General features: G+C 37.2%; 1 protein-coding gene and 1 non-coding gene across 3 annotated transcripts in view; both read left to right on the top strand.

Annotated features, from left to right (window-relative positions):
* The window catches only part of EIF3A (eukaryotic translation initiation factor 3 subunit A), a 36819-nt gene that overhangs the window by 6035 nt on the left and 2995 nt on the right, over positions 1-27789 (top strand). The window contains exons 4-21 of one of the 2 annotated variants that reach the window (XM_050898674.1): positions 1503-1666; positions 2948-3147; positions 4750-4958; positions 5969-6140; positions 7206-7310; positions 8121-8219; positions 8927-9043; positions 10085-10270; positions 13067-13414; positions 13970-14074; positions 15872-15985; positions 16275-16397; positions 17395-17548; positions 18603-18787; positions 20549-20637; positions 25155-25233; positions 25309-25936; positions 27286-27460. In XM_050898674.1, the coding sequence (XP_050754631.1) occupies positions 1503-1666; positions 2948-3147; positions 4750-4958; positions 5969-6140; positions 7206-7310; positions 8121-8219; positions 8927-9043; positions 10085-10270; positions 13067-13414; positions 13970-14074; positions 15872-15985; positions 16275-16397; positions 17395-17548; positions 18603-18787; positions 20549-20637; positions 25155-25233; positions 25309-25936; positions 27286-27460 (3252 nt within the window). Of the gene's footprint in view, positions 1-1502; positions 1667-2947; positions 3148-4749; positions 4959-5968; positions 6141-7205; positions 7311-8120; positions 8220-8926; positions 9044-10084; positions 10271-13066; positions 13415-13969; positions 14075-15871; positions 15986-16274; positions 16398-17394; positions 17549-18602; positions 18788-20548; positions 20638-25154; positions 25937-27285; positions 27461-27789 lie in introns of both variants that reach the window. The other variant, XM_050898673.1, reaches the window with a different exon arrangement.
* On the top strand, positions 8587-8719 carry LOC127018111 (small nucleolar RNA SNORA19). The gene has a single exon (XR_007766718.1). It is a non-coding gene; the product is annotated as a small nucleolar RNA SNORA19 (small nucleolar RNA).

Here is a 27789-nt window from a genome sequence, read left to right on the forward strand (position 1 = left end):
AAGCAAGAGTGAAGTTAGTGGGAGTTCTTTCAATTAAAATCTTGGCACAGAAACTAAAAAAATCCAAGTTGTGTCTAGTGATGATAGAAAATTGGAAGAAATTATCAAAGTAGAGGACATTTTGTCTTGTGTAGGCGACTATGAGGAATAGAGTTGTAGTATTCAAATAATACTCACAAAGACATGGAGTAGAAGGCTGTGAATTTACATGTTAACAGCAAGGCTCTCTAGTAGAATTTGGGAACTCACTGGCTGCAAAAAATGAAAAGGTTACGGACCTGTCTTCAGTAGTTGTTCCAGGATCGCAATGCCATTCATATTATTTCCAGTGCCTGCAATAGTCTTTGTTACAGAGGAATTCCACTAATAGACATTGAAGATTGACTGACCGCTCTTTTCCTTGTTCTCTTTTATGTAACTGTAGACTAGAAAATGTGTCTTTTCAGTCACACTTCTTTATCTGGACAGCCACAGTTGCTTTAGTGTTTTTTAGGTCTTGTTTTCTAGACTTCTCATGCTTTTTTGCTGGATTCACTGCTTGATCTGTTGAAGAAGGCACGGGTGAAATGTCATCTTTAATATTGTATGTAGTACTAGCGCTCAAGGAAGTAAATTAGAACTGGAAGCAGTGTAGTAGAAGAGAGTTACAAGAGTTGAGAGTTTATATTAGAAGCATAGTTCAAAAAGGATTTTAAAAATGAAGGCTTAGGGAAGATGATTCCTTGCAAGTTTGTCATGCTGGGTGGACTGTTGAGCAGAAAGGGATCATGTGGGCCATAGCGCTGACGTTATCTCAGTGTCTTGGGAATCCTTTCCAATCTTGTATTTCTGTGAATGAGGGAACGCAGTTATGGCCACTAAATGCAAGATTATCATATCTTATTTCTGACATCTTTAAACGTCTTTTTCATGTCAGAATTTTTAAAGGATTTGATACTTTAATGTAAGTATTCTAGTTTTCGATGTCTGCAGATTGTAAGGCACACATTGCTTCTGTGTCATATGTCAACAAGAAGTGAGCTCTCTCTGGCAGCATTGCTGGTGACTAAAAAGGAAGTTTCAGCAAGTAGGAAAGTATCTGAGTGGATAGTGATATTTCAATCTAACAAAGGTACAGTGTGCAGCTCCCTGGTGGAAGAGGGAAGGTGAAAATCCTGGAATTAGTTTCCTTTGGCTTACTCATGTGAAGGATACAAAAGCTCCTGGTGTGTCTTACCTCTGGAGCTTGTACATGTCAGTCATATATTCAGGGGCCAAAGTTTGAAACATAACTTTTCTTGCTGTTATCTAAATCCTTTAAAGGAAAAGGGAGAAGTCTGAGGGACCAATTTGAAAATAAGCAATAGACTGGTGGGCAGCAATTAGCTGTTCAGATTCACCTTAGATCTTGATAAGATCTATCTTAGATCTCATCTTAGATCTTGATAAGAAAAATTGGTAAGAATTGTGGGGAATAAAACACCTTTTTTTTTTTTTTCCTTACCCCCCTGCCCCAACTGTAGTGTTCTTTTGAGTGCTGTAAGTGGAGAAGACACTCAGGATCGTACTGACCGACTGCTTTTGACACCCTGGGTTAAATTTCTATGGGAATCGTATAGACAATGTTTGGATCTTCTCCGAAATAATTCTCGAGTGGAACGCCTGTACCATGATATTGCACAGCAAGGTAAGTTGAAAAGATGGAAACTTAAAGTATAATGAGTTCTAGAACTTCTGTAGTACATCCTGTAAAACTAGAAAATTAAAGGTTATTTCTTTTTGGATATTGCTTCAGAGTTGGAAATAGGTTAGTCTCTTAAGCATACGTATGTACACACATACTATTCTTAAAATTACAGAGGTTCCTTAAAATTACTGAGGTTTCTGGACACCTGTAACAGAACCTGCAAGGAAAAAGTTATTTTTTCCTGGACATACTGAGAATATGAGAATTACTGGTGCTTTATCTTTATTTTTTCTAACTTACTGATCAAAATTAGTCGTGTTCTTGCTTTGTTATTAAGAATGGCAAATGTGTCTTCCATTAACCTATTCTATGTCAGCTAACTTCAAAAACTAGTGTACACAAAAGGGTACTGTAAAATTATGATGCGCTATCAATTTTGACACACATAACAGCAAAATATGCAGAAGGTAATAGGAAAAAGTCTAGTCTGATTCTTTCTGGCATTATTCTGCAAAAATTGAATTTATAAGAATGAATACGTGCATGTTAATCTTTTCTTAAGGGTGAGAGATGAGCAGAAAAATGTTTTCCTTTGTATGTATAACTTCGGGCTCTGTATTTTTGAAAAAAGAGTCTGTTAGATTTTTAGCTCTGGATCCAAATTGTGCAAGTACATTAGGAAAGATGACTGTCAAATGAGTTCTAGGTGCTTTAGTGTATTTAAGTCTTTGTGCTACAGTGTCAAGACTTCCTTTGTGCCTGTTTCTGGTAGAGATACTTTAGAATTTTCAGAGTGACAGCGGCAAAGCAAAAACAGATTTTTGAGAGGGGTCAAAGATGATTTTTTTTTCTGTGTCATTTCCAGTCATTTGAAAGCTTCATTTAACTTTACCATATTTAAATGACTTGAGAATTTTTTCCCACATTTTACAAAGCCAAAACCTGAATTCATGCCATACACAGAATTTAGTTTGCACTGAGTTCAAAATAAAAGCTAGAATCACTGCTTAAGTTAGAACATTTTTAAAGAGACTTGAAGTATTCCCTTTGTTCCTTAAACTTAATTATGTAGAAGCATCTTCAGTTTTTGAGGTCAAGATGGAAGTGTTCTGCATTGTCACTTATTCATTATGCGTGACAGATTGCATCTTGTTTGATATGTCTTTGGACTGTAAATGAAGATTCTTTAAACATACTGATTTACGTATTTGAATCCCATTTAGAACTACCATGAAGTCACCATTAGTGAACGTTCTTAATTTATATTGTTCATTTTTGCAGCTTTTAAGTTCTGCCTGCAGTACACGCGTAAAGCTGAGTTCCGTAAACTCTGTGATAACCTGCGAATGCATTTGGGGCAGATCCAGCGTCATCATAACCAAAGCACAGCAATCAACCTCAACAATCCCGACAGTCAGTCAATGCACTTGGAGACCAGGCTTGTGCAACTTGACAGTGCTATTAGCATGGAGCTGTGGCAGGTATGTAGCAGGGCTCCTGTAATCACACTGTAGTCTACAGCCTTTCTAGAATCTGTTCCATGCAGATCATGTTTCATGGTATATACTCCAAGGTAAAGACAGGCTAATAGCTAAACAACAAAGTTTTAATATCTAGAATGTGGTATTACATGCATATTGAATACTTAGTCTGATGTTCCTGCGTAGCATTTCAAACCAAGCTTCTGCTGGTAGTAGTAAATGGTAAAGTAGCTGAAGTCACTTTGAGTTGTGAAAGTGAGAAGTTGATGATGACACCTTCACCTCTGCCATCTTGCATTCTCATGAACTAGATCACTGGGAAGTGGTTGGTAAATGTTTCAGCCTCCTGGGCCTGCTGAGGCCCCAGCATTGCTGGTTAAATTATGTTAGTGTCTAGCCAGTGAGGGCACTGTCAAAGCAAATTCTTCAAAGAGGTGCTTTGCTTTTCCAGCCGTTCTAATGTCAAATTCCTTAAAAAGCCAAGGTTGTCATTTTTGGTTTTGTGAATTTGGAGAAAGTTCTCTGTTGTGTCGTTTCCTTTTTAGGTACGTAAGTAAGTACATGTAAGGCATTTCCAAGATGTTGTGGTTTAACCCCAGCTGGCAACTAAGCACCATGCAGCTGCTCGCTCACTCCCCCAACCCAGTGGGATGGGGGAAAGAATCGAAAAAAAACCTCGTGGGTTGCGATAAAGACAGTTTAATAGGACAGAAAGGAAGGAAAAATAAAGATAATAATAAAAAATGACAATAATACTACTAAAAGAATTAGAATATACAAAACAAGTGATGCACGATGCAATTGCTCACCACTTGCCGACCGATGCCCAGTTAGTTCCCAAGCAGCGATCCATGCCTCCCAGCCAGCTCCCCCATATTTATGTACTGGGCATGACATCATATGGTATGGAATATCCCTTTGGCTGGTCTGGGTCAGCTGTCCTGGCTGTGTCCCCTCCCAACTTCTTGTGCCCCTCCAGCCTTCTTGCTGGCTGGGCATGAGAAGCTGAAAAATCCTTGACTTAGTATAAACACTACTTAGCAACAACGAAAAACATCAGTGTGTTATCAACTTTATTTTCCTACTAAATCCAAAACACTGCACTATACCAGCTACTAGGAAGAAAATTAGCTCTATCCTAGCTGAAACCAGGACACGAGATTATATGTATTTTTAGGGAAACTATACCCATTTTTGATCACAAAAATTATTTTTATGAAAAATGGTAAAACCAGTAAATAGTAGAATTGGTATAATAGTAAAATAGTAGAATTTTTGTTATTCTGGTTTGGGTTTTTTTCCCCCCTTGGTTTGTAGCTTGAAAATCTGAAAGAAACCAGTTTGCAAAAAATTATGCAAACTAACCGTTAACTACCAAATTCTAAGCAGATAGTTAATGGATTTCCAGTATGTCCAAATAATTTCTTTATTAGGAAAGAAGCATTTCATTTCATCTAGCTGGCGAAACTGAAGATCACAGCTCTCACTGGTATTGAATGTCTTATAGTCTTATAACCTTTAGTGAATGTGTATTTTTCCCGTTTTTGGAGGTTGCACAAAACTTCCTAAAAGTAGTGTATTTGTTTGGGTTTTTTTTTTTAGGAAGCTTTTAAAGCAGTGGAGGATATTCATGGGCTATTTGCACTATCTAAGAAACCACCCAAACCACAACTGATGGCAAATTACTATCACAAAGTTTCAACTGTCTTCTGGAAATCAGGAAATGCTCTTTTTCATGCATCCACACTTCACCGACTTTATCACTTATCAAGAGAAATGCGAAAGAATCTCACACAAGAGGAGATGCAGAGGTGGGGAAAGATATTTAATGTGATCTTAGATTCTATTTTTAACCCTTTAGGTTCAAAAATAAACTAAACTGTACCCCAAAAGAAGCAGATGACATATATGGCTATGAGCAGCTCTGCTTAAAGTGGGCGGTACTAATTGCCTCAAAAGAAACATAGAGTGAGAAGGATATTTTACAAAGCTACAGTGTGAATAATGTAAACATCAGGATCACCTTAATTAAGCTTCCTTCCCTGTTACTGACTGGGAAGCTAAGCAAGTTAATAAGTATCTGTGTTTTGCTTCCTTTTTCTCTTCTGAGTGGTGGTATTTACTTCACAAGATTTCATTATAACTATTATAAACTTTTCCTCAATATATAAAAGTCTGTATAGCGAAATGGCCTTTAATTTTTTGGTAACATGTATGATACTGGCAAGGCTTTTGAGGCATGCAGAATCCATTGACTGCATTAACCTCTGAAGTTCATGTACAGGCCTTCATAGAATCAGAATTTGGTGGGAATAAATACTCTATGGAAATTCTTATATTCCTGTTCATCTGGGTACTAAGGTCAGAATTTAAATATTTAATGTCATTTGTATTGTTACATCAAAAGGTACATCTGGCTGGCACAGTAAATTTTAAAAACAAATGCAATCAAAATGACTGGTATGGATTTGCAGCTAAAATAAGTTTTTAAAGGTGCTGCTTTCTACTGTTTTCATTATTTTACAGTATTTCGATATTTACAGAGGCGGCTTAAATTTCTATCATTTCTGTGTATATATACATATGTATATACACACATATAAATAATGAAAAGTTGTTATCAAAATCTTTCCCCTGGTTACTGAAGAACACTGCATTCTGTACCCTTAGTGCGCAGTTGGCATCTTTTCTGTTATTGCTGGTATTTTTACACAAAATCATGAATGCTACTCATTCCTACTCTTGAATTGGCACGTATATGAAAAGGAATTAATTAGTGTTCTCTTGCAGTTCATCTTTTGCGGTTATACTTTGTCAACAGGATGTCTACTCGAGTCCTTTTGGCCACTCTGTCAATTCCTATAACTCCTGAGAGAACTGATATTGCTCGCCTTCTGGATATGGATGGCATCATTGTTGAGAAACAGCGACGTCTGGCAACCCTCTTGGGTCTTCAGGCCCCACCTACACGTGGCAGTCTCATTAATGATATGGTAGGTAGTTGTGTTCAGATGAGCAGCTTTTGAACGTTGAGTCCTTTTTTTGGACTGTTTTCCTTCTAGAGCACTGTGCTTAGTTATGGGACAGCAGTTTAAAAGTTAAAACAGCTATATGGTTAATTGTATGACTTACGGTATAGTGTAAAAATTTCAGATTCACAAGAAGGACTGTTTGGAAATGGCAGCAATAACAGGAGGCCTGAATGCTTGTGTGCACTAAAGAGTCAGATTCAATATTGTCCTTTATGTCACCCGAGCAACAAATGTTGTTTTGAAACTCTGAGGGGTCTGCAAAGGGTTGTGAGCTAGAACTTTGGGTCTTTTTCCCTAACTCTAAGGTGGGTAATGTACTGACCCACGTGTTATTTTTCTATTTTAAATATATTTTGGATAAGCACAGGTCAGATACCAAGTAGTGGACTGTAAGGACCTAAGTGATTATGAAAACTTCCTTGTGTTTAATTTGAAGGGAGGCTAGATTTATCCATCTTCAGACTTTCCCAGATATTCATAAACAAATTAGGCATTCAGTCATAGTTAGGTATTTTCAGAGGATGTTTGAATTTCTTGCAGTCATTTGCATGCATGCCTAAAACTTACGTTCAAGGTTCATTTTACAATTTACATTAATTCTTCTTCTGGTACCTCTCCAGTTTGCCTTAAAACCACAATGTAAAGCTTCAGAAGTTTACTCATGAACTGAGATGTGTGGTTTTAGTTTGGATGTGGGCCTACATCTGTGTGGTAGGACTTGTGTCTTAGAAATGGCTAATAAGTTGAGGGTGGTACTCTAGTCTAAATATTTATCTTGTTTATACATTTTTTGTCTACTTTTCAATTTTTAAATACAATTAAGTGGTGTAGCGTAGAGTTATCGCCACTGCAATTAGAATGCTGTAATAAAAAATCAGTATTAATTTTTAACTTGTATTAAATTAACCTGTATTAAAAGGTACATGTGGTGCCTATTTAACGTCTTGAATATAAAATTCTTAAAGCATAACTATTTGTTAATATTGTATTTATTTTGAGATCTTTGGATTTTTTTGTTGACTGTAGGTAAGGTTCAACGTAGTGCAATATGTTGTTCCAGAAGTGAAAGAACTTTACAATTGGCTTGAAGTAGACTTTCACCCGCTCAAGTTATGTAGCCGTGTCAGCAAGGTAAGTTCTGTAGCTCTGTGTATATAGTAATTGGTCTTGACTATCAGTGTGTTATTTGACTACTGATTTGTGGTAAATACCAGCTAGCTTTTTCTATTGCTAGAATTTTCAATGGTAGGCTTTATTTGGTCAAATTCCATTACAATGACATGTACGTAACATCTGATATACATAGTATACCAGATTATTGAAATAGCACCCTAGAGACCTGAATTAATTTTCATTCTATTCAGAAGGCCCCTATAAAGGTGCAGAGTTTTGGGAATTTATCAGAAGGTCTTGTTGGTGGAGATGATACTGAGTTAAATTTTGTTTAAAGGTGCAGAAATGAGAAAACTGTGTGTGCGCACACATGCATATGCATGCAAGTGGGTTTTGTGGGAAGTGGAAAAATATACCAATGACTGTTTTTACTATTAAAATGTAGAGTATTGAGAGGCAAAATAATGTGAGAGCTGTTGATTAGGTTAATGTAAATTCTGCAATTGATGAAGCACATCATGTTCTTTTTCTTTGATAGTGGGAACAAAGATATTTGAGGTGCTAAAAAGAACTTGAAGGTAAATTAGCAGTGTGGTAAATGTTGCCAGTACTGTCAGTCGCCTTCATACAAAACATATTAGCTATCCATTATAAATAAAAGTGTTCTGATCAAAAGATACACTTCAGTAAAACAGTGTAGTATCTGGACAGAAGTGCTGTTGTTTCATGAGCTGTAAACCAGAAGTATTTAAGAACCATGCTTCGTACTTTAATGTTGAAGTTTTTAAGTGTTGATGCAGATAGAGTAACTTTTCAGAATTTTTATAGGTTCTGAACTGGGTGAAAGACCAAGCTGAAAAGGAACCTGAACTGCAGCTGTATGTTCCTCACCTGCAAAACAATACCATTCTTCGCCTTCTGCAGCAGGTATGAGTAAAGAAAATGTATGTTCATAAGTATACATAAGTTAGAAAATGCTTTGGAAGAACATTAAGTTGAAAACTTCCATGCTGAAGTAAATTTTTTCCATCAAATAGAAGACCATTATGATTTTGAAATACTTTTTTCCAGTATATAACCTGTATCTTCAGGTTTGTACATCATTTAGGTACAGCTGTAGTAATTATACTTAGTAGTGGTTGCATACAGTGGCGTAATCTCTTGCCTAGATTTTCTTCATTACAGATCTATGATGTCTTATTTAAGGTAATTCATCGTTTCTTAACTTTTTTTGGAGTAAGGTCTGGGTGGGATGTTTTGTTTTTGGTTTTTTTGTGTCTAGGTGTTTTATAAAATGCACATTTCATTGACCTGCTTTCGTTACAAGTGACGAGCAGTGTTATTTCTGATGTGCTAAAGAAATAGTTGAAGGCTAATTAGCAGCGTAGCTGTATGTAGTTACTGCTGCCAGTCTCCTTCATACAAAGAAGCCATTCACGAATGGCATTTAATCTTAGGTTAAGTTTGAATACAGCACAGAAACAAAATCCTGAAAGAGTATTTGCAGTTGTATTAATATGTATACATTCATTTGTTGACAATTTAGTAAGTTAGCTTTATAGCCCATACAACAACTTTTATTTCTGATCTCTTTTTAATGAGGAAGAATACCTAATGTTTCTGTTCACATACAGGTGGCCCAGATTTATCAAAGCATTGAATTTTCTCGTCTGGCTACGCTGGTTCCTTTTGTTGATGCTTTCCAGCTGGAACGTAGTATCGTCGATGCAGCCAGACATTGTGACTTACAAGTAAGTGCTGTAAAAAGACTTCTGTGAAATGATGTATGGATTCATGTGTATTACATTGGATGAAAACTAACTGGTTGACACTGAATCCAATGAAGACAATTGATTCTGAGAGATGGAGATAAACTAGAGTAAAAGATGCATGTGACGAGAACTGATGATTATTTGCATTGTGGTGTGTATTTTTGATTTAGGTCAACAACCATTAATGTAAGTCCAGTAGAAGTAAAAGTTGAAATAAAATTTGCTGAAACTTGCCCTGTGAGCCCCAGTCATTTAGTCCAGCATATTCTGAAGCAAGTCTAACAAACAGGGATGCGAATTTCTGACTATGCTGAATTAGTTGTGCAAGTCTGAAGAGCTAGCAGTTGCTGATGTTGGTTTTTGTCTAACCAAGTGACTGAAGTAAAACACCAGTGTCTGAGATGTGCACCGGTGTCTGAGATGTTTCAGCAGCTGTTGAAGATTGCGTTGTTGGTAAAGTTGTCTGTATTGAAACAACGACAGCCTGTAGTGAAATGTTTAAGCTGGTGATGAGATACAAGTAGTTTTTAGTTGAGGTTGCTTAGTAATTATCCATTTAGGTTTTTCGATAAAGCTGAGTTAATTTATTTAGGTTAACACACAACTTTAGATTATATTTTAGATGCATTGAAATTGTCTACATTAAGGTCAGGTTTCTTGTTTCGCGTATTGCTAACGTGGAGGAAGAGGCAAGAATGATTTGTCTTGCAGTGCTCATTTCACAGAAGTATTGAAAGTTCAGCCTCTTCCAGTGATGATTTTTTTGTTGTTGTTGTGGTATAAACCATGGAAATTAAATAAACTTTTATTCACAGTGCTATTTTTCTTTTACTAATTTGGCATTTCTCATAGTCTGGTATAACTAAAACTTTTTTTTTTTTTAAAGTAATTTCTGCTTAGAGCTTCTGTTGACTCATATTGGTCATAGGCAGAGCAACAGAGAAATTGTTTAATAAATAATACAATCCTTTTTCTTTCTGTTTTTTTGTTTTGTTTTGTTTTTTTTTTTTTTTTGCAAAGGTTCGCCTTGATCATACTACCCGGACACTGAGTTTTGGCTCTGATTTGAATTACAGTACTAGAGAAGATGCTCCACTAGGCCCTCAACTACAAAGCATGCCTTCTGAGCAAATTAGGAATCAATTGACTGCTATGTCCTCAGCTCTGGCTAAGGCTCTTGCAGTCATTAAGCCTCCTCACTTACTGGTAAGTCATTTTAAGTCTTCTGAAAATGTTGACAAATTCTGACATTTCCTCCGTGTGCATTGTGTGATGTTTATCTGTTGCCCTTATGCAGCCTTTTGTTATTTTTTTGCTTGTCTGATCAACTGCTCCTTCCAGTAGTCTGTTCTCAGTGCAGTGGTAATCAATATTGTTACTGCTGTCCCCTCCCTTCAGAACAAATAATTGATCCTTGAGGTGTTAATACATACAAATGTAGTGTAGCATTAATGTATTTATTAATGACAAAGTATCCTTCTGCATCTGTTACATACTCACCTGTTCTAATAGATCTAAATTTTCTGGTTTAGCCAGACAAGCTTGTTTTGAAGTTGTGAGACCATACTTGAAGGAGTTACTTGGTTTACCTTTCCTTGACATAGGAAAGGCAGTGAGCTATCTAATGATTAATTTAACATGACATTGCAAGGATTTGAGTAGGAAGCGATTGGTGCTTTTGTACATTTGTTTATTTTTGGAAGTGTGTGGCTGTGTTTTTCAGAGCATTGTGGTAACAATGTCTGATCTAATTTGACAGTAATGATGCGCTGCATTTATATATTTGTGAATTAAGTAGAAACGTAAGCTAGTAACTCGACATTTTATACCAAAGCTTATATTTTAATGAGTGTGTTTTCTCAGATTAGATGTACCTTTTTATTTCTTTTTTTTTTTTCAGCCTGGTGGTAGTCAGCTATTTGTGCTTGTGAAGAAGAATAAGTCATTCTTAAATGCACCCAACTACTTAGTGTTTGGTCATAACTAAAATCATGTCAAAATGTACACAAGAGGCCTGAGTTTAAATTGCCAGTCTTACATATATCAGGTTTAGGATATACCAAATAATAACTTACCCATAGATGGGCCTACAGAGCTAGGATTTGTTTAAAATTTTGCATGCATTTTTGAAAATCCAAGAGCCTGCTTTCTTTGTTCTTCCTGGAGAAACTGCTGTTGTGAAGAACCTGGAATGTAACTTCATAGTGGAATTTAAAAACACGAACAAAAGATCCCACAACTCAAGAACTGACCTGTCCTTGTCATTCCCTGTCCTCCTCACTGGGGCTGTTGGCTTCAAGGTCGGACTCACCGATGAGCTCACATTTCAGGTTCTCCAGAGCCCTGTAGGAGCAAGGTGTAAATCAGTCTCGGATTTCCAGCATGCTTTGGTTGTGGCAAGTTAAATCTTCACTTCTCTTAAAAGAGCAGTGGTAATTTTTTCTTTTGCTTTATGTTTATGAAAGATTTCACAGCAAACCTATCAAATAATTTTTCCATATGGAAAAAAGGCTGATAGCAAGATGTCCATGTTAGATTCTTTATACGGGTTGAAATACTAAGTAATATTCTTAAAATAGAAACACACGAAGTAGGACTGTATCATGACACTTAATGCTAGCTTACTTATGTTAGCTTGAACGTATGTTAGCTGTTTTATAGTGTTTAAGATAAAAATATTTCCATGTAAGTTTTCCCCTAAAAAGATTTTATTAGTGATTGGTATTAGATGGATTGTTGGTTTGAAAGAAAAAACATGCTTTATCTGTACATTCATAGAGAGAAATGACAAATAGTCTTATACTTGACATGTTAAGTACAATTAGCTGAATAAGACATAAATGCTAGTAATTACGCTTGTAAAATTGGAGTACAGTATCAAGGTGAATATCGATCTGTGTGTTTAGAGAAGCTACAGAACAAGTTGATACCCTTTTTTCCTTTGCTATCCAGATCAAAAGTTTTCACTTTTTTCAGGTGCTTAAAAACTTTTAATTTCTGTCAAATTTGTTATAATTCACAAAATCGTTAAATTCATCTAAAGCTTTTCATTTTTTTGTTTCTGGCACCTCCGTTTAAATGCTTGCAGATCTGCAACAAAGTATGGATGTTTCAGTGTTTTTGTTGAATGCCCTAGAAGTGACAAATTACTAAAAATACCTCTGAGCTAGCTCACATTTCAAGAGCAGCATGACTGAGGGAGTGTAATGAGGTGATTGGGCTGCAGTGTTTTGCTGCTTGCTGGGCTGATTAAAACGGGCAGCTCCCTGAGCTGGCACAATTATACCTCTTCATGTGTACAGCGTGAATCTCTACAAAGAACTGTATAGGTACTCTGGAGGAGAATGGTGGGGTGGTTAGAAGGATGCTTAAAGAGTGTTAGAGAATAGTCTATATGCTAGTGTCTAGAATTCTAGTGCTTTTTACTATTTAGTTAAAGTGGGTTTATATACAATGTTTATACCTAAATTGTTGAGAGATGATCATCAGGTTTTTATCATCTCACAGATAGTGCTTTGTGTCAGTTAGGGTGTTTTTTCTCTTATGTTAGTGTGTTTGGAAAAACCCAAAACTTTAAAAACAAGGGAGCTTTGGTGAAATACAGTACGTGTGGTGCTATACTTGCTAACACATGCAGAGACAAACAAGATTGACCTCCCTACCCCCCCTTTCAGTTAGAGTCTTAAATATCACTAACATGTGGGTGTGCAGTATTTTTGGACAGAGAAAAGCACGAAACTATCATACTTAAGATGTGTTGCAGAATACTGTCTTTTACAGACAACTTTCTCCATTTGCACGTGGTTCTAGTCAGTTGATACCACCTTGTATGCCACTTGGATGAGTGATTAGATTTGCCATTACAGTTGTATTTCCATGCAGTTGGCAAGTTTGGAGAATAAAACTAACCTTGAGGGTTTTTTGAGATGCATTTGCTATGCTTTCTGCCTTTTTAAAGAGATGCTACTTAACATCATTGTCTTATCCTTAATTTAAATTCAGCAAGAGAAGGAAGAACAGCATCAGCTGGCAGTCACTGCCTTCCTAAAAAATTCAAGGAAGGAGCATCAGCGTATTCTTGCACGTCGTCAAACTATAGAGGAAAGAAAAGAGCGCCTTGAAAGTTTAAACATTCAACGTGAAAAAGAAGAACTGGAACAACGTGAAGCAGAATTACAAAAAGTCCGGAAAGCTGAAGAAGAGAGACTGCGCCAGGAGGCAAAGGAAAGAGAGAAGGAGCGTATCCTGCAAGAGCATGAACAAATCAAAAAGAAGACCGTTCGTGAGCGCTTGGAGCAGATTAAGAAGACTGAACTGGGAGCCAAAGCATTTAAAGATATTGATATTGAGGTAGACAACTTATTATTGAAGTTTTGGGTTATTTTTTTTATGCTTTTGGTGTTACATTGCTAGGCTGACTGAATTTCATGTTCTTTACTAGTTTTATACTGTAACTGGTCTTACAAACAGCTTCTCTTAAAAATGAGGCAGTTTGACACTTAAATATTTAATTTGCTCAACAGCGTAAGTAAACCTTAATTTTGAGTTTGGATAGGACCTTTTTTACCTGGAGGAATTAAGTCCAGCTGTTTGGGTTCTGCCTCCCCCCCCCGGCTTGTTGTGTGAACAGTATCTGAAATACAAAATAGACCTGCAGATCCAATTTTGCAGTACCTGGACTGTGTCCTAATTGAAAATCAAGATACAAATGCTTTAGAGAGTTTTTTAAAAATAAAATGCAAGTTACTCAGAAGAGAGGAGAAGAAACAGAACGTTTCTGAAGCAAATTAGTTCAAAAGTTAAAGGGAAAACTGCAGAGAAGCTTAAATAAATAAATAAACAAACCACATTTGTAACGGAAAAACGTTCACTTCATTTTGTATTGATAACTGTACTTGGTTGTAGGATCTCGAAGAATTGGATCCTGACTTCATTATGGCTAAACAAGTTGAACAGCTTGAAAAAGAAAAGAAGGAACTTCAGGAACGTCTGAAGAATCAGGAGAAAAAGGTACGAAGTAGGAAGGGTACAAAATCATGTCTATACAAAGCTTTAGTTAGTGATTGTGAACTCCTGTATTGATACATATATACACACACACACATATGTAATATTGGTGTTGAAAATGTTATTGTATGAAACTAAAAAAAGGTAAATGGGTTAAAAACTAAGTTTCTACTATCAGTGCACAAATCTGTTCTAATTAATGGAGTTGATTTGAAAATGAACCCTTAAGCTGTATGTGAACTGAGTCTTAGTTGGGAAGACTTGTAATAGGAAAATGTTCAGAGAAGATTAAATGTTCACAGAAGGTGAAGCCATTACAGAGAAGCTAAATTTAATTAGTTGTATTAGTCCTCACTGAAACAGAGGAAATTCCACTGCTGGAGCCCTTCTAGATGGCAGACTAGGATCTGCCTGAAACTTGGGTGACTGTAAAAGTGTGAGGAACATATTGTCATAGTAAATAGAAATATATAACCTGGGCAAGGTGAAACTCACCCAGGACTTCCAACAGTATTGAAGAATGAAACAGACGTTATATGGTACAGTTGGTAATTCAGTTCACTTAAACAAAGTGGCAAGTTGCTTAAAAAGGTTCCAATGAGGATCTTTTACGCTGCAGGTTTGTAAGCCTGATGCACATACTGGGCAAAGTAGCAGAAAATTGAACAGTAGAATTAGTAGTCACCTGGGTAAATATGATCTACCTGGAAAGGTCAGCACAGCTTCTATAAAAGAATTGTAAGCCAGGGCTTCCTCTTGGAGTTCTCTGAAGCTGTCAAAACAAACATATGAGTAAGGGTGGTCTGGTTGGTGTAACTAAGTTGGATTTTCCAAAAAGCTTTTTACAAAAGTTCTTCACCAAAGAAAACTTAGCAGCTGTGGGGTAAAAGGAAGAGTCTTTGAATGAAGTTCAGTTTACATAAATAAAAAATACTTTGTGTAGGGAAAGCGGGGAAAAAAAATCCTCCAATCTTTAGCTTTACATACTAAATGATGCACTCCAAGCTTAACATTCTTAGTCAGCAATGAGAACTTGGTGGTTCTGCATCTCGAGCACTGTCTGCAGTTCTAGTCTCTTTATCTCAAAAAGGACGCGGTTGAACTGGAAGTTTGAGAGGAGGCCAACAAGAATTATCAATGATGTGGATTGGCTTCTGTGTAAGAAATGTCTCTGTAAATTAGTACCTCTACCTCTGAAAGACTTCTGGAGAGAGGATGTGGTAGCAGTCTATAAGAGTGTACCTGTTGTAACAGCTGACGATGGGGAGCAGTTGTTCTTGCACTGACTGCAAGGGATAGTGAACTAGGAAGTATCAGATGAAGCTAGTAGGAGCCATATTCAGAACTATTTGTAGGTAGAAGGTGGGTCTTCATGCTGTGAGCCATAGACACACAGGAGTTCTTTCCAAAGTACGTTGTTGTATATTAAAAGCTTCTTTGAGTTCAAAAGGACAAGAGGAGAAATCCACCAATGCTTCCTAAATACACAAAAACTTCAACACAGGAAATGCTGGGAGTTGAAAACTGATGATGCTGAGAGAGTATTGTATATATGCCTGCCTCTATTCTTGCATCCTTGCCTAGGAGTGCACTTGGTTGCCAGTGGTGGAGGCAGGTTCTTCTTGGATAGGTGGACCTTTGATGTGGTCCAACGTGGTTCTTCTTGTGTAACAATAATATATCAGATATATTGGAGGAGTCTCCAGATATGGGGGTTTTCTTTGGGGGATGCTGAAGATTGAGTCTTCCAGATTTGGTCTTTGCATTATGACATGCTAAAGGTATGTTATCTTTGTTTAGATTGACTATTTTGAAAGGGCGAAGCGCTTAGAAGAAATTCCTTTAATAAAGACTGCATATGAGGAGCAAAGAGTGCACGATATGGAGCTGTGGGAACAACAGGAAGAAGAAAGGGTAAGAATTTTTTGTTCAGATGATAAAATCCATTAGCGATGAATGAAAAATAGTGGGTTTTGCACTGTCTTTTTTTTCCCCAGCTCAATCCAAGGGAAGCAGCTAAAAAGTTGATACAAAGACTGAAGTGTTAGCTTCGCAATTTCATTGTGCTAGTGGACAGCAGTATCTTCTGTCTAGCATCTGAAAGAGGAAAAGATAATTTCTCTTTCTAGTGGCTGAGGTAGATTGAATGCAAATATATAGTAAGATTTTACTTTGTAATACTTCTTATATTATCTATTTTTAGATCACCACTTTGCAGTTGGAGCGCGAGAAAGCCCTTGAACATAAGAACAGACTCTCAAGGATGCTGGAGGATAGAGATTTATTTGAAGCCAGGCTCAAAGCATCACGACGAACAGTTTATGAGGTACACAAGAGATGGTATTGTAATAAAATATTCCCCTAAAGTGAGGAACTAAACTTGTGACCCAGTGATTCTTCATGAAAACTAGAAACAAATTAGTATCTAGAATGGCTCAGAATTATGGAATTGTTTATTTTCGGCTTTGACTTAAAAAAAAAAAAAAAATATATATTCTTGCACCCATTCCTAGATATTACCACTTACAATTTTTGACGACTTCTGGAATAGCTTATATGGAAAATAAAAGATAGGTAAATTATTTATTTCAATGCAGCTATTGGTAAGAGATCATTGGGTAGCATATGAGCAGCCAGCTGTATCTGTTCAAGTACTTGGACTTACTGTGGTGGTGGAATAATACAATAATATTGAAGCCAAGAAATACATAGAAATACTTGTTTATTGTTTTTTTAATCTTTTTGTTTGAATCTGGAAATTGTTTTGATAGTCCAAGTATTTGGAACTTCACGTTATGTTTTATGTTCACAAAATTTAATAACAAATTAGACCACAAGGGCAGGGAAAGAATTGTGCCTTTGTTTCTTGCTCTACATTTTAAAAATTCTACATTTGTTGAGGCTGTTTATAGCTTTGGTTATTTGGCTATGTTGTAGTAAGAACTGGTTTTAAAAAAAAAAAAATGCAAAAGAGGTATTATGTTAAAATAAGTCAAGTAACTGCATATGATTCTCTGCAACAATATAGGTAATTGTAGGTAATGTATTTTAGGTAGAGGTAAATTATTATTTAGGTAATTACTTTCCTGAAAAAGCAGGCTAAGGACTAAAATTGTGCATGGTGATTGTCTGTCTTCTAAGTAGGAGATATTCCCTTATGCAAAATTTATTGCAGAAAAGGTTGAAATGGCAAACAGTGGAGCAAAGTTAGTATGTTGCAGTTGGTTTGTGTTTCTGTGCAGCTTTATTTAGCAATTTGTGTAACTGTCTAGCTCTTAAACATTACAGTTCTGGTGTTTTCATGTGTATTCTTTGTATTTCAGGATAAACTCAAGCAGTTCCAGGAACGGTTAGCAGAAGAGAGGCGTAATCGTTTGGAGGAACGCAAGAAACAACGCAAAGAAGAGAGGCGCATTACTTATTACAGAGAAAAGGAGGAAGAAGAACAAAGATTACGAGAAGAACAGCTGCTTAAAGGTATAATTGAGAACGTGATTATTTTATCCTTTGCATCCTTGACCCATTCCAGATGTGTACGCAGCTAACATCTGGTTTCCCTGTTTCACATTATTGGAGGAAGTCTTTTCACTTTCAGTCAGTGGTGAAGACTGTGTTCATTGCTATTAGACAATGTACCTTTACATTTTACCTAATGCACCTTCTGAATGCTTACCCGGGCAGCACGGAAATGAAAGTAAAGCTTTACAGGAGGAAGGGAAAATGAAAGCAAATTAATGCTTCCTGCCCTCCCCTTCTCCCACACGTGAATAAAGGAGGAGATAAAGTAAGAGAGGCCCATGACTAAAATCAAAGACTCAATTTTTCATTTAGTTTGAGTTCTGTCCACTTGTTTGTGCACGTCTTAAAGAGAATAGAAAGGGAACATTGGTGTCAGATCAAGGACTCAAGAACTGTGACTCGCACACCTTTCTTTGTGAGTTGCTTTATCTGGTAGCCTGTTTCAAGGCTTTAGAAGAGAAGAGATGATAGGCATCCTGTAAGGTAAATTTCTGTCCTACTTGTCACTTGGTGGATGAAGATTTTATGTATCAGAGTTCGTAATCATGCAATATTTAAAAACCAACCAAACAAAACCCAAGCAGTCCTGAATATCACATTTCTGACACTGCTAGCTGATTTTTTTGTTTGATCTTTCCTAAGGAAGGGATCCTCTACCATGCCTGAGGTAGTTACTGGTATTTTAGCTGGCACATTTGTGGTCTGTACATCGAATTAATGTATGGGTATTGGAACATTTTCTTTCCTTTCTCGCTAGCTGTTGTTCAAGATGTCACATTCATGGATGTATCAAGGTTCCTTTTCCTATTGCTTTGGAGTTAGGATACTTCCAGAAGACAGGTTCTATGGTTAGTTAAACGCATCCTGTTAAATGCTGGGATTTTTTTTTTTTTTTCATTTTTTCATAAGGAGTCAAAGGGGAGAGATTGTACTTTGTAACCCTTCTGTGGATACAGCAAAGTAATGGAATTTGTATTGGTAATACATTCTATTTATGTTTGCAACTCCATAGAGCGTGAGGAAAAGGAACGCATTGAGCGTGAAAAACGTGAGCAGGAACAGCGTGAATACCAGGAACGTGTCAAAAAACTAGAAGAACTGGAGAAGAAAAAACGTCAAAGAGAAATGGAGATAGAAGAAAGAGAGCGTCGTCGAGAAGAAGAAAGGAGAGGTCTGGATGACCCATTTTCAAGAAAGGTAGGTAATACCTGCAGGTTTCTTTTCTTTTTGACTGCTCCTTCTTCTGTAGATTATTTGGAAGAAGATGGTAGCATTGCAAAATCATAGGTTAAATTTTTTTTTAAGTTGTGGCATAAGTGGTTAATTTAATAGTTAAGTTATTGTCACTTGGTTTCAGCTCACTATCAGCATCTGGAATCTGTAGTTTAGTAAAGTAAAACAAAGAAACTACTAAGGTCTCCAAGCTGTTTAAAAACTAAACAAATAAAGACTAAAAAGAATATTGAATAAAATTTTCTTTAACACAAAAGAGGGAAAGCTGTATTGGAAGCAAGTGTAGTGACTCATGCCAAAGTCAGGAATTAGAGTAGATATTGAAGGAAAATCCCAGACTAAACATAAAAGCGTAGTTTATATTTTATAAGAAGTATGCGGTAACATAAAACAAAAACAAGATGTGTGTGCAACTTCCCATTTGCAAATATAAGTATTGGGGAAAATCATTATCCCAATCCAACAGGAAACAAAGCAAAAGTTATTTGCAAATAAATATTTAATGATTTAAAAGAATGTAACTGAGTACCACAAACCTTCTGCGCTTCCACTTTTTCAGAACTTACCGATACGAGAACCAGTTTTAAATTTCATCCACCATAGCCATTGTCTTTGTTTAATGCATACTTCTTTGAGTAACACTATGAAGATAAGTGACCAGAGCTTGTATAAATTGTTTTGATAGTCTATCAGGTAGATAATCATGACTGGTCTTTTTCACATAAGAGGTACTCCTAGCCATGGGCACTTGATGATATGGAAAAGCTGACTCAGGTTCTGGGAGAGATATCTGTACCACTTGAAAAATACCATTTGCAGTTTTGGGATTCTTTCTTTGCTCACCCTTGTTTGTTGGGGTCATTTCAAAAGCATTTAAGTAGACAATCATGGAGTAGTGGATATGCAAGATCTTGTGCAATCTGTATATTTCCCCATATTGAAGCGTAGACTTTGACAAATAAAAACACTTTTCAAAGACTGGTTTAAAACCGGAATACCCTTTTATAAAGAGGTTGTGTGATTATGTGAAATCAGGTATTTTATGTGGTTTACCTAATTTGCTTCTTGTGGTGGAATTAAGGAATAAACAACTGCGTTAGAAATAGTTTAAATGGTTTGTCTTTGTCCAGCAAAGGGGAGAGACATTTACCTTTATTAAAAAAAAAACAACTATTGCTCTGCCCTGCATCTAAGCAACCTGTGTGAATCACAAATACCTCACCTGTTTGTGCATTGAGGTACTCGGAACAAAATGATCCCTGCTACAGAGAGCTTTCAGTTTATTCAGTTACATTTTCTGATCTGATTAGAAAGCACAAAAGCAAATAATTCTTTGAATTCATTCCTACTGTCATTAAGCAGCAGGAAAGTGAAACTGTTAGAACCTCTTTTTTGTGTTAACAGGTGGTAGCTTTGGCTCGCTGTAGCTATTGTTCATACACTTGTTCATAAACTTTTTAGTGTATTTGCATATATCCTACCCTACTAGTAAAGTATGTGGCACAAAGGGTACCATATTGTTTTTTAAACTGTGCCAGATACAATAAAGTTAGTCAGTTAAGACCATACTTAAGTTATTCAAACTCCTGATAGTTCAGTATTCTCTACAGAGTAACAAGTGAGTTTTCAATGACATAGTATGTTCTGAAAGGAGTAAATTATACGTTGAAAATCTTCATTTTAAAGTAATCAGAGAGAATGTTCCTAATTTCTTTTGTCATACAGGAATCTCGTTGGGGTGATAGGGAGTCTGAAAGCTCCTGGAGAAGAGGTGGTGAGACAGAATCTGAATGGCGACGAGCACCGGTGGAAAGGTAATCATTGGGTTACGAAGAACCAGTTGTATTGGGCTCAAAATGTGTAGGCTCCCTTTTTGTTGCTACTGCTAAAGCTGCACTAACTGAAGAATATCTCATGCCTTTACATCTCTGAAAGTTACCTTTTATTAAAAAATTGCTTTCTAAGGGTCTCAAAATGAGAGAGAGGTTTTGTCTTGGAACTGCATTCAGATAACATTCCTGTTTTATTTAGCTTAGATATGTGGAAGCTAGCAGACACCTTCTGCATGTGATAACTTGCTGACTTGGTTTCTTCTTTCAATTAAAAATTTCTGTCCCACTCAAACATTGGTGTCAGTTGTATAAATACAGAATGGGGAAGGATGACAAGCAGATGCAGGGTTCCTGGATGATGAAACTGTTGGAGATGTTCCATTTAGAAAACTGACAGTAATATATAAGAATAGTAAAGTAAAAATTTAGAGTCTTAAACTATTCAAGTCCCAGAGTGAGTCACAGAGCAGAAAATATGTGCCGTAAACTAAAACAAAGTTCTGAAAGACTGTGTTGAACAGAGAAGGAAGGATTTCTGAAGGAAGAATATTCTGAAGGTACTTTGCACTTTTTAAAAAAAAAAAAGTGCTTGTTCACATCTATATATTTCAGGGGTTTTGGATATGTTCATTAATAAAGAAGACTGTTTATACAGTTGTAGAAAATAAGATCTTTAACATTTGTCCATCCCTCTGCTCCACAACAGGATGAGCTGTACCTAAAATATCTCTGATGATGCATGTCTAGTTGTTCTTAAAAGCCTGTGCTGATGGAGATACCACTGCTTGTTCCAATTGGCAATATGTTTTATTGCTTAATTAGCCTTCCAGGTAGATAGATTTTTATAAATGTCTAACCTTAATTTCCAGTGCAGCAATTTAAATCCATTACAGCTTACTCTGACTCCAGTGGAAGCAAATTAATTTACTCTTTCTCTAGTAATTTCTTCTAACATATTGGAAGAGTATGATCTCTTAATGAACAAAATAGTCTTTCAGTCTTTCCTTAAAAGCTGTGTTGCCATTCGTGGTAGTGATCCACTTTCACATGAATGGCAAAATCAAAAATTGGATGAAACTCCTGGGTGAAGCCTTTAACTATTAACGTATTGCAGAATTGTTTAATGCATCTGTTTTGTGTGATATTTTTTTTTTCCCCACACAGAATGATACAGATGACGCAAATTCATTTTTGAATCATTATAGCATAGAGTTTTTCTGAATAAGTGTTGTCTTAGTCATTTCTCATTCAACTTCTGTAGAAATTGAGCCGAGTGACTGCTGAGGAGTTAAAATTAGGCATATTTTGGATTATTATGTAGCATGTTCGGTAAAACTTTCCCTCTCTCTTTTACTAAAAGGAATATACTGAGGAATACTAAAAGGAAATACTGATAGCAGTCAAAATTAATATCTCTATGGAATTTTAAGTAAAGCAATGTTTCTCAATTATTTTCTTTTTGCTGAACTTAGGAAATAACAAAGTAAAAGTGATGATGCTCAGACATAATTGCAGAAGAAAGGTGTAATTCTGCATTCTTTAGTAGCCCCTAGTCTACCTTCAGTTGGATTTTAACCCTAAAGGGAAAATGTGTTGGATACAAAGACAGCAATGCAAACCTAACTGAGTAAAGTAATTCCAAAACGTATTTCTGAATCGAGTGATAAAGGCAGTAACATAGAGCACAGAGCATCAGATTTAATTTGCAGCATGTATCTAGCTGAAGTACAGCTATTGGATATATGCATTAAAAAGTTCTTATGGATGCTAGTACGAGGAGAGAAACTATAAAATCTGTCTCGCAGACAATTTCTAATGGAAATGGCACAGTCCTGGCGTACATGCCTTAATGGTACACAGGTTCTTACAGTCACGCAGCAACCAATTGTACTATGCAGAAGTCCCCAGAGAGCTGGATTCCAGGTGATCAGCATGTTCCAGTGTTCTCAGTCTTTTCCATATCATGGTCCCAGTTACAAGAGAAAACAGATTATAGAAAGGCAGAAGAGTCCAGCAAGGGCTGTCTGTCTCTTGGACAGCTAGTGGCTTTGTTATAAGTTATTACTAGACTGCGAGTATTTGCTTTGTTCCTTCACTGTGCAAGAAAGGTAGTTATCATAAGAAACAAAAGAGGAAAATAAAACTAATGATGCAATAAAACTTTATAAGGAAGAGAAGAAAGTAAATCCTGATACTAAAAAAAAAATATTACAAGTATTGTGATTGCAGGAAAAAGAGGTTAACATGGAAGTGCTATGTAGGAGTTAAATTAAAAGCCAGTTGATTTAGTAGAAAAAGTCATTTTATGGTGGTACCTCTTGTTCTTTCTCTAGATCACAGAAAATCAATAAAATGCTGTCAGGAACTGGACGCTTGCTCCTTGAAACAATGAAATGGCAACTAATATAGACCTGGTATTCACTAAAAGTGGCGGGGCAGCGCTGCAGGCTGTCATACTTAGCACAGCTCATTAGAGATATTACTGCCACAGATTGCTAACCCAAAGGATCAACAAATGCTTATGTGCTTATGGTCAAGAAATACTAAAAAGCCAAAATGTATACAAAAGGAGAGTTGACCTCTATTTTATTGTCTGTGCTGTTTGTGCCTGAGTTAGGATAAGCAAAAAAAAGTTATAAACCTGTGACAGTGGTAGACACTATAGTGTGAACTTTGCCGGCAAATTTCTGCTTTATTTGGTAAAGCTGTCTGCATGCTTTCAGCTCTTGTAGATCTGTGTGTAGGATTTTTAGAGGTTATTGAAAAATGGGTTATGTAATAGAAACTGTATTGCATTACAACCAGTGACTGCCATTCAATAATATTCTTAATATTCATGCATCCCTCTGTTCTTTTTAATTTATCAGATGCTGTTTGACTCTTAATTTTAGTAAACTTTTAAAGTGGGAATTAGGATTTCTAAGAGGGAAAGAAGGACAAAAGCTGAAAAATGAGAAAAAAACTGTAAAAACAACAGAGGCATAATTTCACCTGCAAGTAATAGTTTAAAAATTAGAGCAGTAATAGTTTAAAAATAGATTTAAAAACCGTAAAAGTCTGAAACAGTACCTAAGTATGAATGAATTAAATACTTGTTCATTTGATGAACTTTATAACCATTTCTCTACATGTCTTTTACGTCAAAATAATCAGATTTTTCAAAGGGGAAGATTATCCAATCTGAATCTAAATGGAAGTTAACGATCTCCATGTCTTGTGTTTATCTCACAGCTCAATGGTAATTGCATTTTCCCTTATTCTTCCAAAACTAGGAAATACGCTGCTCACAATTCCTCGAAATTCTTGAGATGCAGAGTTGTCACAAGCTGTTGCCTCTTTGTTCTCACCTCTTGGAGTCCTACATCTGTTGTTTTGTAGCAAGTCATTGCTGTTCTTTTGTTTACATTTTAGTAGCATCGTGGATTTCTAAACCTGTGGGGGGTTTTGTTTTTGTTTGGTTTTGATTTTATTTTTGGAATCCATGAGATTCAACCCCAGTGCAGCTTCTCTTCTCTTGCCAAGAAGCAGGTACCAGTACATCTTTATGATGTACTTATTCCTTGTTTCTTGTTTTTTTGCTGAGGAACTAGCTTAGGAAGGTTAATTTCCTGAAATAAAGAAATTAATCTAGTGACAAAGCCAAGGTTTATGGTCTAAATGTATGTGTAAAATCCTGTAGGCATTAAACTAAATGGTGTGTCCGGAGAAGTGACAAGAGTGGAACGCTCTAACCGTTTTTCAGCAGTGCCTGATCTTTTGTTACAAATCTAGTGTTACAAATCCAAACATATTTCAAAGATGAACTGATGACTCAATAGCCCAGGGAAAATTCTCACCAATCCTTTACTTTCCATGTATATCCTAGTAAGGAGAGTCTGTGCAAGCACTGATAGCCTGCCAGAGCCTGGTGCACCCTGCTTGCTGTCAGGCAGTAGCAGTGGATTGAGTTATGAGTTCACTACGTTGTCCTGCCGTATCTAGTTGTGGATGCTTGTCAGTGAAAGTATTGCCAATCTGTTGGGCTGGAACTGTGCCAAAGCATATGAAAACAGGGATTGGACTGTAGCGTTGGCATGTGCGTGAAGAAGGGGCATACTTACTTGGTGGTTGTGGGTTTTTTTAATACTGGTTCTTTGAGACTTAGCTTGAGTTTGTCAAATTAGGCTTAGTGTAGAAGCCAAACCTCTTCTCTGTTGTGTTGCAGCAGATAACCAACAGGGGACTGTAGTTACCCCCTTCAAACTGTTGTTTTGAAGGAGATAGTAAGCTGTTCAGTCTTTACTGAAGCTGTAGGGACGGTGACCTACCACTTGCCCATAGCAATGAAGGCAATTATAAAGTGCATTTGAAAACCGCAAGCTCTGTAAATGTATCCACTTGATGTTTGGTTGCAAACACATTCAGAAATGGACTTGAGGGGTTTGATACTGTCGATCTAATATGTAAAGCTTTCCTGGATGTCAGCTTCTACTTTTTGCTCATTCCCTATGGTTTTATAGAGATTGGCGTCGAGGAGAAGCAAGAGATGATGAAAGACCTTTCCGACGAGGGGATGATCTGCCGCGACGAGGGGATGATCTGCCGCGACGAGGGGATGATCTGCCCCGACGTGGTGCTGCAGAAGAAAAGGAACGTCCTTCTATGGAATCAACGGAGGACAGGCCACCTAGGCGTGAAGGGGATGAGGACAGGCCACCTAGGCGTGAAGGGGATGAGGACAGGCCACCCAGACGTGGATTGGATGAGGACAGGCCGCCCAGGCGTGGTTTGGATGATGATAGAGGGAGCTGGCGGGCTGCAGATGACGACAGGGGTCCCAGGCGTGCTTTGGATGACGACAGGCCACCCAGACGTGCTTTGGATGACGACAGGCCACCCAGGCGCGGCTTGGACGATGACAGAGGCAGTTGGCGTGCAGCAGATGATGACAGAGGACCCAGGCGTGGGCTGGACGACGACAGGCCGCCCAGACGGGCTTTGGATGATGACAGGCCACCCAGGCGTGGGCTGGATGACGACCGGGGTAGCTGGCGTGCTGCAGATGATGACAGGGGTCCCAGGCGGGGGCTGGATGATGACAGGGGTCCCAGGCGGGGGCTGGATGATGACAGGGGTCCCAGGCGCGGGATGGATGACGACAGGATGTCAAGGCGTGATGATGACAGGGGACCATGGCGTAGCGCAGATGATGACAGGCTGTCCAGACGAGATGATGACAGGGGTCCATGGCGTAGCGGTGATGATTCAAGACCAGGTCCTTGGAGACCATTTGGTAAACCAGGTAAAATATAATAATATAATAATCTTCCCTCCAAAGCACGTGTTAACCTAGTAGATAATGGATGTAATGTACTTGGTGCCAGAGATGGGAGAATCAACTCTGAAAACATCTGGATTAATTTGGCTAATGTGGACACTCCTTTACTTAGTATAATTAAACCTTTTAATTTGGTTGAATTAAAAAAAAAAGAAAAAAAAATGCAGCAGTGTCTATTGCTTGCCTGGAAGATACCTAAAGGTCACATAGTAATGCTGGTAATTTACCTATGTGCAAAAAGTTTAATGCTCTGATGGGAGAGAAACATTCTCAATAGATTAGCATACCTTGGTCTCTTACCCGGCCCCCTCTGTATGTCTGAAATTAACCTCCTTCTAAGGAGGATTTTGATACATCATTCAAGTGGGTCTGGTTTTGATAAGCCTTTTTTATGTGTACAAAGATATTCCTGTTTTTACCATTCCTTTTTTGCTTTTGTGTCTGCCTTTCTTGAAAATCCTGCTTTGAGCAGGAGTTTGGACTAGATGACCTTCTGAGGTCCCTTTCAATCTGAATTATCCTATTCTTGTATAGTTTATTTCTAGTCTTAAGTCTTGTTGATGGTGACTAGAACAACTGTTTCTGATTCTTTTCAGAACTATTGTTGACGTTTAAATATTAGATATGATTTTGATTTCCTGGTTCTGTATATTCAGATTTATGTATTCACAGGCACCACATCAACTTTTATAGACACTAATTCTGTAATCCAAACCTGCAGAAAAGTTATCATAAATCTCAAAACTCGCACTCCAATAGCTTTCTCCTTTTTCCTATTTAAAGAAAAAGCAGGCTGCATGATAAAGAACTCCCATTCTAAATAACTGAACGATATTGCAGGATGCACTGTGTAAGCAGATGGTAAACGATAGTCATACTTTTAAAGTAGTGCTTTAAAAAGCAGTACTTAAAAAATTTGCTTGCCTAAAATCTCCCCACTTGTTGATTTTCACAAAGGAATCTGCTGTCTAAGCTACCCCCGTTACTTCTTTTCCTGCACTTGTTTTGCACAAGACCCCTGAGGAGTTTGTGGTTTCTGACTGAAAACTGCAGGATGTAATCAGCTCTGCTAAATTGTTACAGGCAGTCCTGATAGATGAGGTATATATTACTGTCTTTATGTTAAGCAGTTTCTACAGTGTTTTGTCTATGGCTCCCGCTCCATGTGCACACTTCTTACAAGCATCTTGAGTTGGATCCTCAGGGATCAAAACTTGAAGAACCAGTTTCTGTGAGGGAAGTAAAGGATTCTTTGTCTACAGAGAGATCAGAGGTCAGTCACAAATTCCTTTGACTCTGTTTCTTACTTATAGGGGGATGGAGAGAACGAGAAAAGGCTCGTGAGGACAGCTGGGGGCCTCCCCGAGACTCCAGACCTCCAGGAGACCGTGAATGGGATAGGGACAAAGATCGTGATGAAAATGAGAAAGACCGTGAATTTGACAGAGATAGAGATTTTGATCGAGATGATCGTTTCAGGCGCCCCAGGTTTGACTGCTCTGTTTAAATACTTCTAGAATGTTTCTGTTTAAAAAAAAAAAAAAAGTGCCCTGCTGATAAAGAAATAATGTGACATTGCTGAGTGAAAGGAACAGTGGTTGGTTGGTATGAAATTAAGCACTTTAAGGCAGTAAATGGATAGTGGCATTTTTGGGGCCTTTTTCATTTGTTATTTTTAAGATGACATTAACTGTTTACAGAAGGAATCCCAAAATGCTTTACTGCTTTTAATTTTTTCTTTTTTTTTAAACCTATTATCAAGAAAATTTCATTTTAGGCTCCAGAAAAACAGAAGAGGTTTTAGAACTATGTCAGTA

The sequence above is a fragment of the Gymnogyps californianus genome, chromosome 6, assembly GCF_018139145.2.
Source record: "Gymnogyps californianus isolate 813 chromosome 6, ASM1813914v2, whole genome shotgun sequence".
Taxonomy (NCBI): domain Eukaryota; kingdom Metazoa; phylum Chordata; class Aves; order Accipitriformes; family Cathartidae; genus Gymnogyps; species Gymnogyps californianus.